Raw genomic sequence first — 14,720 nt, forward strand, 5'->3', positions numbered from 1 at the left:
TACTAAGGTGGAACCAGTCATATCAGTGGAAAAGAGGACTTCAAGGAGAGTCAGTTTTGCTCCTGCCAATGATGTTCTCCTCTTTTCCAAGTGAGTTACAAAAAATAAAATCATAGTTTTACACGAGGACATTTCACACTAATCAGTACTTTTATTACTTTTATTTATTTTATAGGGATGTGAAAAATGCCTCCCCTGCTCGCAGTGCTTTACAAGAGATGATAGTAGCAGCAAGTATGTAATACTTGTAATATGTATAAAATGTCCTTTTAAAAAAATGTTAAGCATCTTTTTAATCTTTCTTTTGTGCTTTTCCGCAGCAGCAGCCACACAAAATAGGTACGGTGGCACAAATCTGGCTCCCTCTGTTAATTCAGCTGCATTTCCGCTTACTCAGATGTACAGTCTTACCAAACCTGTCAAATTCATCCATCTTAACGCTTACTTTCTTTTTCTTTTGTTTAACGTTAGGGGCCAGATAGCGGTCACTGAAGATGGAGGTCAAATCATGGGTAGGGATATTTTGTATTTCCTTTACGTCCTACAGATATCAGCAAATGCTCGCATCACCTGTTGTAGTGGAGGATTGCTATTACTAAATTTATGTCTCCAAATGTAGGTATGGAAAACCTTCTGAATGCGCCTCTACATGCTTCTCAACAAAGGGAAGAGGTGAGTTCGAAGTCTCTTTCACAGCCACAAAATGGTCAAACTGATGTTATAATTATGATACAATATATTATCGTTGTGCTTTACAATCCTCGTTTTGTGTGTGTGTGTGTAAAACTTGATATTTAGTGACCTTTGACCTAAAGATATTTGACTTTACTAGGTCAACTTTGACACCAGAAGTGACTTTGGCGAGAAAACCGTGATGTTTTCTACAGATGATCCATTAATGGACATGACCCACTCTCACACCGTAAACATTGCCGGTGAAGCAGAATTATTTGGAGACGTGTCCGTCCAACGGTGTGACATTTTCCCGACCGGCGGAGAGCAAAGAGTGATGTTCACTGTGGACAACGGCTCCACTGGTATGACCCCAAGTCACCCTGGCAACATTGCGAGTGGCTCAGGAACACCATCCACGAGCAGAAACGTGGATTCAAGAGTAGAGAAGAGAAACGTACCCGCGTTGGCGCCTTGTTTGGATCCTGGATTTGCCAACTTCCTCGCGAGCCTCTCTAAACCAACTAACGGCGTCGCCAGAATGACTCCTCCTGCTGGACCGTCCGCCGAAGAAACAAACAGCGCCCAGGCCAAGGCTACGAAACAAAGAGTCGGCGTGGATAAAGAAAATCTCGCCCCAACTTTTGCTTCCGCCTTGATGGAGAAGTCGCTAACTAACGCCAAGACGGTGGGAGAAACGTACTACGGAAGCGCTCTCTGGCCTGACGATGCGAGGATGGATGTGACCGAAGCCCAAACGGGCGTCGCTCTGGGAGGCACCGACGACGATCCTTTTCAGTGTCTTTTCCCCACTCGAGACATGTACGCCCACTCTGACGGTAAAGTGTCCCAGAGGATGAAGAGCAAACGGCAGCACAGCGGTGAAACCTCGCGAGGAGCCGACCCGGGTAAAAAAGGTAGGACGATATCTAATGTTGTGATTGTTTCGACGTGCCTTTCTTTAACTTTAACGGGGCTTTGACACATCGAGAGCAGAATACTAGTGATGAGAAGTACGTTGTATGATGTCCTTTGTGGTGATTTTAGGAGGAGCTTTTTCAAGGCCGAGAACGTAACATGATATCTCGGGTATCGTAGCTCTCGCTTGGAGACAACAAGTTTTGAACTGAACGCCAGCATTATAGATCAGGTGTGAACTTCATACACACAGGAAGTACAGCTCTGCATAACTCGGCCTCTACTGCTTTAGTTTTGACTATTTTCTTTCAAGTCGGTCTCTTGTGAGTCCCACAGATTTATACAATATTAGAGTGCGTTTTCCTTTTGCTGCAACCATTGCACCGTTGATTGAATTACAGTTTTAATGGTATCTAATTACGTTTCATTTTCCAAAATTAGAGAAGAGCTCCTTCACTGTGCCTCCTCCTCTATGTGCTTCTCAAAGACAAAAGGTGAGTTTCAGATTTATTTTTACATTACAAAATAAATGCACAATTGTATATTATATTTTGAAACTTTGTCACTTTTGTTATATAGGAGTTGCTGTTGTTGTTAACATGCATCAGTATAATCTTCAAAATGTTGTGTTTTAATGCTCAATAATTATTATGCAACATTTTTAGTGAGTATGTGGTGACTGTCTTTTTGTTCTTCAGCTCAGCTCTGACGCTAACGATGAACGCAGAGAGAAAACGGTAATGTTCACTGCAGGCAATGAGTTCATGGACATGACTCGGAGTCACACCATGAATATTGCCGTTGGTCCATTTGCTGCTGCTCAAATGTCAGGAGGTAATTTCGAATTAGGATTTAAGAACTTTCTTGCAAGTCTCTCCAATCCGAATGACCCCATTTGGAATCGTGAGGTTCCCAGATTGATGCCGACCGCTGCACCGACCTCTCCAAATATTACTTCAGGACTGCAGAGCAGCGGAGCACTCGGCTCATCTAAGCATAAAGGTATGGAAACCCCAAACCCTGCAGTTCATTTATTTTCGAAGTAACTGAAGATTGTAAGAGTAAAAACAATTTAGACCTTGGGACAATGATGGAAATAAAAAATGCAATCCATAAGGAATAATTTGCAGATTGTCTGTGTTGATAATTATTTTTGGCTCTAAAATGTATTGTAAAAAAATGACTGTTACAGTTTCCTAAAGCTCACGTTGAAATCATCAGATGTCTTGTTTTGTCCAGCCATCAATTAGATCCGAAGTTTACTAACATCCAAGTAACAAAACCACTGAATCTTCATATTTGAGAAGTTAATAAAATATTGTCGCAGCTCTTCATTTTCAGATGGGGGGGGGGAAACTATGTCTGATTCGTTTTGCTAATTTGTTTTTTATGTGATGTCCATGTTAAGGTTTGGAAACTTCATTGAAACCATCTTTAAAGATGAAGGTGTGGAGACCTCAGGTGAGATCAAATATTCACCGACTTGAATTTTCACGAAGGTCTTTTTTTCTCCTGATGAATTAAATTGCGGCTTACTTTTACCGAATAACGCGTTTCCAAAAAGTTGAAGCCGTATATATTGTCTGTACTGTTTATACTTTTCTCTGTGAAATCTTTCTCCCTGAAATTGTAAAATATTTTGATTTTGGTATTTACAATTTTTGATGTGAAGATTGGTGTTTTCTATGGCCGTACACTAACTGATTTTTTTGTTTGTTTGTTTGTTTCCACAGGACAAACTTTACAGTGAGGATGACTACAGAGAGAAAACGGTGAGGTTTTCTGCAGATGATGCCCGTATGAGTATGACAAGAAGTCTCACCGTGAACATTGCCACCGAGTTACAACCGCAGTCGCGTCCAAATGTGGACTTAGTGCCAGCTCAAGGCGACAAAACGGTGAGGTTCACTGCAAATGACGCGGCTATGGATATGACACAAAGTCACACTGTAAACATTGCCACCGATTTACAACCGCAGTCCGCCCAAAATGTGGACTTCATGCCTGCTAACGAAGACAAAACGGTAAGGTTCACTGCAAATGACGCGGCTATGGACATGACACAAAGTCACACTGTAAACATTGCCACCGATTTACAACCGCAGTCCGCCCAAAATGTGGACTTGGTGCCAGCTCCAGCCGACAAAACGGTGAGGTTCACTGCAAATGACGCGGCTATGGACATGACACAAAGTCACACGGTAAACATTGCCACCGATTTACACCCACAGTCCGCCCAAAATGTGGACTTGGTGCCAGCTAACGAAGACAAAACGGTGAGGTTCACTGCAAATGACGCAGCTATGGATATGACACAAAGTCACACGGTAAACATTGCCACCGATTTACACCCGCAGTCCGCCCAAAATGTGGACTTGGTGCCAGCTCCAGCCGACAAAACGGTGAGGTTCACTGCAAATGACGCTGCTATGGATATGACACAAAGTCACACGGTAAACATTGCCACCGATTTCGAACCAAAGTCGCATCCAAATGTGGACTTCCTACCAACTTGCGGAGAGAAAACGGTGAGGTTCACCGCAGAGGATATGGCCATGGATATGACCCAGTGCCTCACTGTAAATATTGACAGTAACTCGGCATCAAACTCTGTTTCACCGCACCAAAACGTTCTGCCCGTCGGGAAAACCACGCATTTTCCTTTTGCTGCAAAGAAGAGAGAAAGTGAAACCTTTGGTCGGAGCAGAAACAGATCCTTATCAGCACGTGGTTTGGATCCAGGGTATAATAACTACCTGTCAATGACGAGTGGCCCCAAGGATCATCTTAAAGCAGAAGCTACGTCTATACCATTCCTTCGGGAAAATCCTGACATCAATGGCCTTCTGCCGCAGCTTGAAACGCAGAAACCTGACATGAAAACTGGAGATGAAGCCGGAGGTTCGCTTTCAGCTGTCCTGGAGAAGTCGGTAAGTAAAACCGAGACGGACTCGCCAGAAATCACCGTCAGCATGGATATGACTGAAGCTCAGACAGGCTACATTTTGGGACCGACATGCACAGATGAGCCGCTTCAATGTCTTTCTTCAACACAAGCCCCCGATTCTGAACATGTGAAGAACGTGGAGGCGAGCGATGACGCCGTTGGGACGTCCAACCCCGATGATGCGGAAATAACAAAGCTACTTGACTCGAGTGAAACGGAGACCAAGAAAGAACCTGAACCGAGAACTTCGACTTCCCCCTCGTCACAGAAGACGGAAAGCTCGCCCAGCGCCGGCGACCAAGATGCGGATACGCTGCGTTCACGGAAATCTAGGCGACAGAGTTTAGCCGATATCCAGTCAAAAGTGAGACGTTTAAGCGCGATGATAAACACGGCTCCTGATGCCGTTGCCACGGACGCCTGCACCGCACCTCTGCCTCAGACGGACCACGACCCGAACGCAAACTCTCAAGAGAAAAACGTATCCCTGCCCGTCGAGGAGCCAGAACTCGAAATGGGTTTGGTGAACACAGAAGACGACACCGGAGCGGAACGACCCCCGGCTACGGCCACCGCGACTCCTTTCAGCCTGAACACCAAACATCTCATGTCCAGATTCTCAATGGGGGGCTTGAAGGCCAAACTCCCCCAAAGAAGCAAACCTGATGATTCGAAGAAGGCAAAAGCTGCAGAAAACACAGGGGCGGTCAATGTTGACATTCAGCTGAGCAACTTTGACAACGACGTGAGCAATATTTATGATGAGGAGCTGGATGGCTACGAAGACGTGTCCGAAACGCTGGACATCGGGAGTCCGCCGAAAATCCCTGAAAAAGAGGATCTTTCCCAACAGTTCAACATGGAGGAGCTTTTGGAGGAAGATGTGTTTGAAGAGGACTTTATGAGCGCTGTCCAGGGACAGAAAAGACCTTTCCCAGAAGGTGAAAATAATATGGAGGATGAGAAGAGAATGCAAGCACCCACTGAGATTGTTGAAATGGTAAGTCAAGTTTAATTACGCTATGAGTGGATGAAGGTGGAGTTCTGTAAATTCTCAAATATTCACAGAGGTTTTTGTTTATCGTATTTACTTTTTTTAGTACAAATCCAGGTTAAAGAGTATAATCTTTACATATTGTTTATTAGCATAACATCACATTTGAAGCAAGAAGCCTTCTGTTCTGTGAAATCCTCCAGGTTTAATTCCTGGTTAATGGAAACTTCTTTGCAATACGAGAAAACCAACATTTTATGTGGTTTTTGCAACTACATTTGTGAATGAAAACGGCAGCGGGCTATACAGTATGACTTTCAAATTTGATAATTTAGTCTATATTATATTACAATTTCTTTTGTGTAGATTTAAATGGATTCCGTTTTGTGTTTTTCTCCTTTTTATTTTTATCTGACCCTTCTCCCGCGGCGTTACAGTCAAATGTTGGAGAATGTGAAAGTAACATTGCAGCTCGTACGACCACGCAGACCATCGATTCCTCCAGCGGCGGTCACACAGCCAGCATCAGATGTGAAGCTACATTTGAGTCAAGTGAGTCCTTAAAGTTTCCAATGCAAAGGGGAATCATTAAGATCCTTAGTGGCCTATGCTTTATGTTTGCTGACATCATTTTTGCTTCTTTTTTACCTTTTGATGGTTTTTTTTTTTTTTTTCCAGCTTTTAAACAAAGCATGTTCGAGCTTGATGACCATGCCAGTGAAGGACAGAAGGTATGTTGTCTTTAGATATATTTCAAAATGATCATTTCTCTGGTTCTGATATTTAACTTCCTTCAATGTTTTGATTACAGAAACTGGAGGATGGCAGCATCACAGTTTCCGAGTTCTTCAAACTCTTCAACATAGACTTTGTCATCCATAATCCTCGACAAAGTGTCCTTCCTGGAGGAGTAGGTTCAGCTTCATATATATTGACTTTTTTTTTATTTTATTTTTTTATTTTTTTTTATAGATGGATGTAGATATAAATATTCTGTTGTGATGTTTTCTTTTTCTTTTCGCAGCTTTTATCAGACCCAGATCTCACGCCAATGGATTTACTGAAAGCCAAACATATCAACCGTCCTAAACAGATGGTCTACGAGACAAATGTCACAGACCTCACAGAGAAGGTGACAAGGTCAGTGCGGTTCGGGTTACATAACATATTCATGATTAACCAATCTAAAACTACACATTCAATATTATCTGAGAGGGTTTTATGTCATTTGTTGGATGGCGTGGCCTCGTCACGCCTGTCTGCTCTTTTGAAACTCAGTAGTTCCAGTATTAAAGTGGAAGTGGCATACATACACTCTTTTAAGAAGTTCAAAATAGCTGTTGTCTGGTAACAGTTCAATATTTTATTAATATATATTAGGTTTGAAACTCAAAAACAAGTCTTTTTCCAGGTTGAAGGTTCGGATGCAGGATCTAGACAAACCTCTGAAGACAGTTAATAGACCGCTGTGGGAAGAGATGAAGCATTCTACAGAGAGAGAGGTACGAAAGGATGTGAACTTTTAAAAGTGCAAAAATCTCTTTTACGAACTTCCCCGCAAGAAACTATCTGCAGTATAATTGTCACATTTTGAAACACTATGTGCCCTTTGCTGTGTGTGCTTAATAGAAATGGTAATGAATGTGCTATGTGATCTCAATCTTAACCCTTTTTCTGTATTTGCTCGAATCAACAGCTCAAATCTTTCGGTGCAAAACTCAAGGAGAGAAGTAACTTCTTCAGAAAAACAAGCAAAGTTCAGTCCCATGAAATGAAGGAGATCCTGTATACAAATCTTATTCAGGCTAGTCTGGTAAGAACCTTCATACAAAAATACTAAACCGGGACATTAGAGATGGTTTTAAGTGAGAAATGTAATTAATTTTTTTTTATTATCATTCGTAAAAGGAGGAGCAGCTGAAAGTGAGAGGAACAATTGGGGAAGCAGACGAGATGCTAAAAAGTCTGGATGACTACATTCATGAATTAGAAACGGGTATGGCTACAGTGGGGACTTTGTAATATTTGTTTGTAATAGCAACAATCGTGTGCATTGTCTATAAATGAACTTACTAATTCAGACAGCATGAAGGTGGATGTTGCTGCTGCAGCCTGATCCGTTTTTTTCCTCTTCGTTTAGAAATTACTGCAGTCGAGGAAAAAGGCTTCGAAAACAAACCAAGTCTGAAATCAATACAGAAAGGTAAAAACCACTGGATTATTTTTGGTTTGTTTACATTCATGTGCTCAAAATGAAAATGTCATTGTGAGTTTTTTTTAATTGAAGAAATAATGAAAATCAACAAGACTTTGGCTGACGATGAGAGGTGAGTTGAGGCATCCTTACACGGAAAGTTTGACAGAAACGTAGACTCTTAAGCAGCACGTTAAATTATGGTAAATATATCAAGTTTTCTTTTTGCTTATTTTTTTGTTTTTTGTTTGTTCCCGCGAAAGACAAATGTGTGAACTGGAGATGCAGAGGAATCAGACTTCCAATAAACTTTGTTGGCTGAGAGAGGAGACGAGGACCCTGGAGGAACACATCGCCATGCTGCATCTGTCAGTTTCAGACTTTTTACACCTTCACGACGATTTTGCATACAAAGATAACGAAGTAAAATCTATTTTGTATATTCTTTACTTCAGGGTGAATGAATGGAAGTTCAAGGAGGCAAAGGACAACTGCAAAATCTACACTTTTCTCTACAACACCTTGTATCTCGAGTTGGTGTTTGAAAGTTCCGATGGTAAGATTTTCTTCACGTTATCTCATACAAGCAATCACTAGAGAGCGGCTCTAATTTGAATTTGTAGTAGACGTTGTTCACGGCAATAATATTGTTTCTCTGATAGCATTTCCTTTTTAAATTAAGATGTGCATCCACATGCAAATCAAAGCAAAACATCATTGCTCTCTAAACACTTAAAATTTTGGCTCTTTCAGCCACATCTCAGTCGCTATTGTCCATTCCTGCCCGTCAGTCATTTTATATTTGTCTCTATCAAAACCTTTAACGATATTTCAAATAGTAGATTAGGTACCCTGGGTGAAGAGTTTTTCCGCACAGTTCTCGTCCTTTGTTCATTTCTAATATCTATCCATGTTTCTGTTTTTGTAGATGACGATGATGATGACCGTCAGCGTGAGCGGAAAATATCTCGCATCACTTTCAGATTCGACTTTGATGGTGAGAAAACAAAATACGGGACGTCACGAGTCATCATTCGTGACGATTTTTTTACTGAATCCGCGTTGCTGTTTCTGTGCGTTCAAATCTCGGTCCACGTCGTCTACTTTCATACCTGCCACGAGAAATTTACATTTCCCAAATCTTTGTGTGGATGTGCTGTCCGCCGGAACTTTTATTATGAGCAAACCGATTTGTCGCGGGTCATTTGTGAAAACAAACCTGTACATTTTGCTGTCTACCCAGAGGCGAAGTCGCAGGGCTACGCCCGCCTGGTTCACAAACTGGTCTCCCAGTACATTGAGGGAGAATCTGCGTGGGTGGAGAAATACTCAATGAGCAGACATATTCCCAAGGTGGGTGTGAATGAAGATACGTTTGGTTGATTTCGAGAGGTGAGCATGCGAAAGTTGTTCTTAGACTTTCTGTTCAAATGCGGTCATATCTTCTTCATGGTCAGATCTTGTCCCCCTCTAAATGCAGAGACTCATGCACGCATTTAGAGGGGGAGAGTGTAACCCAGATTTTTTTTTAATTTTTTATTTTTAAATTTTTTTTGTAGTTACAATTTACAAATGTCCCTTAAACGCCTTACATGCAGATGATTGGTAAACATTACAAGGTTCCACGTTCCCGAAACACTTCACAAGCAGGCTATCGGTAGATGCTAGCCGGGCAGCTGCAGGCGGAACCGCCTCCGGTCCCCAGTTCCTGCAGCGCACGAGGGGTTTCCACTCAATTATTCTGTCTGCCGTTGCGGTTCAGCTGTTCCACGACGTCAGCCTGGTGGTGGGTCGCTGTCGCCTGCTGGGAGAGGAGGTGCGCCGGCTGAAGATGTGGGGGAGTATCCCGCTCAATATCCTCGACATCGACTGCGATGATGCTCGGTAAGAACTCGCCTCCGCGGGGAGATAAGACGACATTCCCACACTAGATCAAATAATCGCGCACGTCGGTTCAAAGTGCCAATCTACCGCGGCCCGCTTCTCACTTCAGTAGTGATGGTGCTGAATCTTCGGGGTTCTCAGTCCGAAGCAGATCACTTCACTTCAAATGCGGTCGCGAAACTCCACTATAATTGTCATTTCGTCCTTTTCAAGCAACAGCAATTTCGTCTTAATTAATACCATTTATCCAAAATCACATCGAGGACGGCTCAGTCTTAAATTGACACATTTCAAAAAGTTGACATTCAAAAACAAAATTCTGATATCCTGTTTTCTTCTTCCAGAGTGTGCATCATGTTCAGCAGTCTCAAGAAAATTATCAAGTTTGAGGTCATGTTGGCCGTCAATTTGATCAACAACTGCCTCGTCTTTCACGTACAGAGCTTCATGAACCTAGTCGGGCGCACAAAGTAAGTAGGACTCGAATGGGAATCAACAAATTCAGGTTCATTGAATAAAGTAAACTCGTACTTTGTTGGCATTCGGGTGGAAAGAAAGGCTCAATGTTAAAGGTCCCGTATTCTACATATTCAGATGTCTGTTTCGGAAAAGTGTAAAAATATGTCACTTTCAAAGCTATATGCGGTGCAACCAAATTAATATTATAAATAATAAGGTTAGAGCTGATTTGTATAACTTATTTAAAGGCCAGAAAGAACCAAAAAAAGGAATTATAATTGTTAATATTTTCATGTTGTTTCCAGGGTGCAATCGATTAAAGAGATCGTGTCGTCGTTCCCTCCCGGCAAGAATCGCTTGACGAAGATTGTCAAAAAGATTCACGAGACTTTCCTCTGCTGAGATCAGAAATACTTCCTGTGCAACTGCACCTGTGAAATGTTAGCTCTGTGCAAAACCTCTTAATTGCATTTTGTTTCAAATACTTTTGTGTTCCAATATTGTCGGAAGAAATGTTAAAATGGATAAAAAAAAAAAAATGCTTCAAATCAGATGAGTTTAAAACTACATTTCATGTCTTTGTCTTTCAGAGATTTGACCAAGAAGTCCCCAATATTTGTAAATACTTTTTTTTTTTCTCAACTAAAATGCTCTAAAAATGAAATGGGAAGAATTGTTGGATGTTGGTAGAATGAAACACTTTTCGCCCACCTGGAAAAAAAACGGCCAAATTCTAGATTACCATGTAAAAATTTTAACCTGTAAAATTGTGTTTTTTGCAGTGTTCAGTCAGGAAATTATAATCAATATTCCCAATGATGAAATCTACTTTGTTTGGCCAAATTTGGTGTTTTTTTGGTTTTTGTTTTTTTTTTGTCCCCCCCTCCCTTCCACTTCTGCATGCTATCACTGTTTTCTGCATATTGTTCCCTGGAACAATCATTTTCTTACTGCCTTCACTTAGTTGACTGCATCACCGATTTATGGTTTTGTTTATTTGCATTCTTCAGTGGGTTTGTTCTCCGTAAAGACAAGTTCTGTTCATCGCTCCACATCCAGCGGTGACCAAGAACCTATCAAGTCGTACGGCGACAAAAACGGAAAGGGTGTGATCTATAGTTTCTACAATATTAAAATCAAACTAAAAACACAGGATTTTTGTGTATTTCATATTTCTCTCTTTCTATCTCTTTTATTTATTTATTTTTTACACATCCCCTTTAAGGAATGAGCTGCAAATTAGACATTTAAAATCCATTTTTCAGAGCCAAATGCTGCACCTCCTGCCCTGTGGTTGGGCTTCAGAGGGCGCTGTGGGCCTGTAGAGCATCACGTTTTCCAATATCTATAACCTCTCCTGAATTAAACATCTATCCCTGTGAAGTCTTTTCCAGGTGAATTCCAAATGTTTTATCTTTTTTAAATGGGGAAAAAAAACAAAACCTAAACAGCCTTCAGGATGAAACGGTTGAACCCATTCTCCCCTCAGTGGTTTGTTTAAAAGTACTGAGTTTACAAGGACATGAAAAGAAAACGGTAAATTATAGATCATAAATATGTTTAAATTCTGCTCAAGCAAGCCTTAACCGTTTGCATTTATTTCAACCAGAAATATCCATCTCGTAAATTTTGCCGCTTTAAATTCATCAAACAAATATAAAACTACTCAGAAAAAAATGACACAAATTAGAGCAAATGAATTGATACCCGACGCATTTGAAGACGCCGTTAATTCCTCTCGGTAACGAGTAAAGGATCAAACGAACCTCAGCGTTATTTGTCTCCCAAGACGGTGGAAGACGTGGACGTCGGTGCGATCGAAACAGCCGAGACATGACTGACGTGGACAGTGTCCAGAGTTCATCTGAAAGGTCAAACGGCCAGAGACGAGCCTCCGAGAGAACGGAGGTGGAGGTGGAGGGGGGAGGGGGGACAGCGACTGTCAGCCGTCCATGCCAAGGGTCAGAGTGGACTTTCCAAACCGTCACCCTCGAGTGAGCCGTCAGGGGAGACGAGGTCCTCCCCCTCTCTCTCTCCCTCCCCACAAGAAACAACGGCTGCTGTCAAAGCAGATAGAGGACGGCAGCATTTGGGTCTCCTGACCTCCTGAGGGTCAACGCCATTTCGTTTCGATCGATCCGCTGACGGATTTTTCATTGAAGTGCGAAAGTGATTTATTCATTCGATTTTCATACAACGATGCAAATAGAAGTTAGTTTGCTTTTCTTTTCTTTTTTTAATTAACCACGGTTTTGTCAAATCAAAAAGATTGTCGCATTTTCTGTTTGACTGAATTTCTGTGGGGTTGTTTTTTGGTTTTTTTTTTTGCAAATAACTTGGTGGAAAGGTCTTTGCTCTTCTTTCCCAGTGTTCTAAATACTCACACATTTGTCGGTAGTGAAAAAGTGCAATTTCATCGAGTAGTAAAAACGAATTCCAGGAACCGGCAGAGCGACGTTGTCTCTGCTGGTTGAAGTGGAAATTATCTCCCACCTGCTGTCACTGGAAAATCAGTGTTGCCCCAACAGAAAATACTGGAAGTAAATGTCAGATTAGCATTTGGACAAATTGAACTGAAATGCATGAAATCAAAGGTTTGATTCGGAGTTGGGCAACTTCTTGAAGAGCCACAAATGAGTCCGATGGAGGTCTGTGAGCTAAAATGTAATATATTTTACACATAGTTTACAGGAAAAAAAAAAAGTGTCTGAGCCCCAATCTGGGCGTCTGCGGTTTAATTGGTAAACGACACTGTGCATCTTGGATTGAACGGGTGGATCCAAACTCATTAAAACACCAACAAACAGAAGCAAAAAAAAAAACCAGTCAGTCAAATGTCAAAGAAATGCACTCTCATGCACTATAGGATAGTTTCATATGATCATATACGGCTTCAAAATATAAAAGATATTTTTTTGCTTGAGGCAAAGTACATCATCATAAGAGATGTGATGAAACACGTTTTCTTTCTGAGACAAATGTACGGTTTTATTGTGATTTAGATCAAATTAGGTGTCGACATTGTCACCGCACCCGAGGCCTAATTCTGTAAAGTGGAACATTTGGCCTCGAGCGACCTGTTTCAAATCTGTTTATCCTCAGATGCGGGAGCAGTATTTCACCTTCGTAACCTCATCAGGGTCCTCAGCTGACATCACAGGGAAGCAAGGTGTGAGGAAATACAATTGGTTTTGGATGATGGAAAACTGCATTGTGATTTCATTTGTGTTGAGGCCAGATGCACTGGAGCTTTACATGTAATCCACAAAGAAAGAAATACAAATAAACAGCATATATTCACTTTATTCTACTGTGGAGGACTATTTTTTTGATTTCTCTTTACAGGAAAATAAATCATTTTAATAGTCCTATGCTATCATTTTCAGTGAGTTTCAATTGGTGGCAACTTTCAATATATTTTTCTCTTAACATCAAAGTTGAATCTGCATTTTCAGCTGCAGATACTCGTGGTCACCTGAGGACATTTAAACATTTAAACAACTGTCCAGTGAATTGCTTTGAAATTCAGATATTAAGCTCCAATATATCCGACTTTCCCCCTAAAAAGAGTGTGATCAGCAAAAAACAAGCAAACATGGATGTCTGACATCGGCCACGTTCAATTGTTAAAGGTTAGTATATGCTGAATCGTAATAAATAGTATTTCCCATTATTACTTGCCACATGATGGCGATGCAGAATTAGCTTTTAGCTCAAACTACCACTGTGACAAAGTACTCACTCACAGAGCCGCTAGCAGAACTGCAATTGTCCAATTAATTTTTAATTGAGCTCTTTAAGTAACTGCAGCATTATACACTCTTAAGTTTAAATATTTTTTGCGCTAAATACTCACCTTGATACACTGCACCAGTGTAATTCTGCTTCATATGCAGTAGTAGTATACGTGGCGTGGGGTCTCTCAGGGCTCAGTTCTGGGACCAGTCTGAATCGCATCGCCTCGCTTGATTTCCGCCAGTTTTTACTGGTTTGATTAGTTTTCAACTCTGTAAAAACCCCGATGGATAAATAAATAAATAAATAACTGCACAAAACATTTGGCAAAGAAATGAAGCATAAATATGCAGGAGCTCATCAGCATTTCATTTACAGAAGCCGTTTTATAGGTCAAGTTCACCAGAGAGCTAATTTGCAGTAAACCAGCGACTGTATCTGTAAACACTGTCTGCCAACACCTCCAGTCTGCAGTGATTCACCTCGGATGTCCTCCACTTCCTCCGACCTCGGTGGCCGTGTTTGTCCGCGGAACAACTCGGCCATGTCTTGTGATGATTCTCGTAACGGCGCTGCTTCAGACAACGCTGCTGGAGAAAGATAAAGACCGAACCGTCGAAACCAAGTGTGGGACTTTACAGCAGGTCCAGAGGGAAGGTCTGCGCTAACACAATGGATTTATTCTGAAGGCGTTGCAGCTACAGTTCATTATGCTGTCAACAAGAACGGTCCAGGGGTAAAAAAAAAATGAAACGTATAGCCACTGCTGCAGGGAGAACCCCTCGTGGATCATGCTCGCTGCTGTTAACACGAGACATTACACAGCAGAGAAAAAAATATCCCATTTTCAGTTGATTGTGATCTTACTGGAGTTTTACTGTTTATTTTTTGGAATCAAAATAAATAAATTACACGTA

At 41.4% G+C, this 14,720-nt stretch overlaps 1 protein-coding gene across 1 annotated transcript; it reads left to right on the top strand.

Moving 5' to 3' along the window:
* Positions 1 to 38: 38 nt before the first annotated feature.
* On the top strand, positions 39 to 11,211 carry knl1 (kinetochore scaffold 1). Its single transcript, XM_069722327.1, has 26 exons — positions 39 to 90; positions 176 to 234; positions 321 to 339; positions 472 to 512; positions 620 to 672; positions 833 to 1,589; positions 2,032 to 2,084; positions 2,289 to 2,592; positions 2,999 to 3,051; positions 3,324 to 5,537; positions 5,969 to 6,083; positions 6,210 to 6,262; positions 6,343 to 6,441; positions 6,556 to 6,671; positions 6,943 to 7,033; positions 7,228 to 7,344; positions 7,440 to 7,527; positions 7,672 to 7,734; positions 7,819 to 7,858; positions 7,989 to 8,093; positions 8,181 to 8,281; positions 8,654 to 8,722; positions 8,969 to 9,078; positions 9,488 to 9,609; positions 9,954 to 10,079; positions 10,374 to 11,211. The coding sequence occupies exons 2-26, from the start codon at positions 219 to 221 to the stop codon at positions 10,468 to 10,470; spliced, it is 5,022 nt and encodes a 1,673-aa protein (XP_069578428.1). The 5' UTR covers positions 39 to 90; positions 176 to 218; the 3' UTR covers positions 10,471 to 11,211.
* The last annotated feature ends 3,509 nt before the right edge of the window (positions 11,212 to 14,720 follow it).

This window comes from Brachyistius frenatus, unplaced genomic scaffold, assembly GCF_029030835.1.
Source record: "Brachyistius frenatus isolate BFR_SWC_R1_liver_20210118 unplaced genomic scaffold, ASM2903083v1 Contig_286, whole genome shotgun sequence".
Lineage (NCBI taxonomy): Eukaryota > Metazoa > Chordata > Actinopteri > Embiotocidae > Brachyistius > Brachyistius frenatus.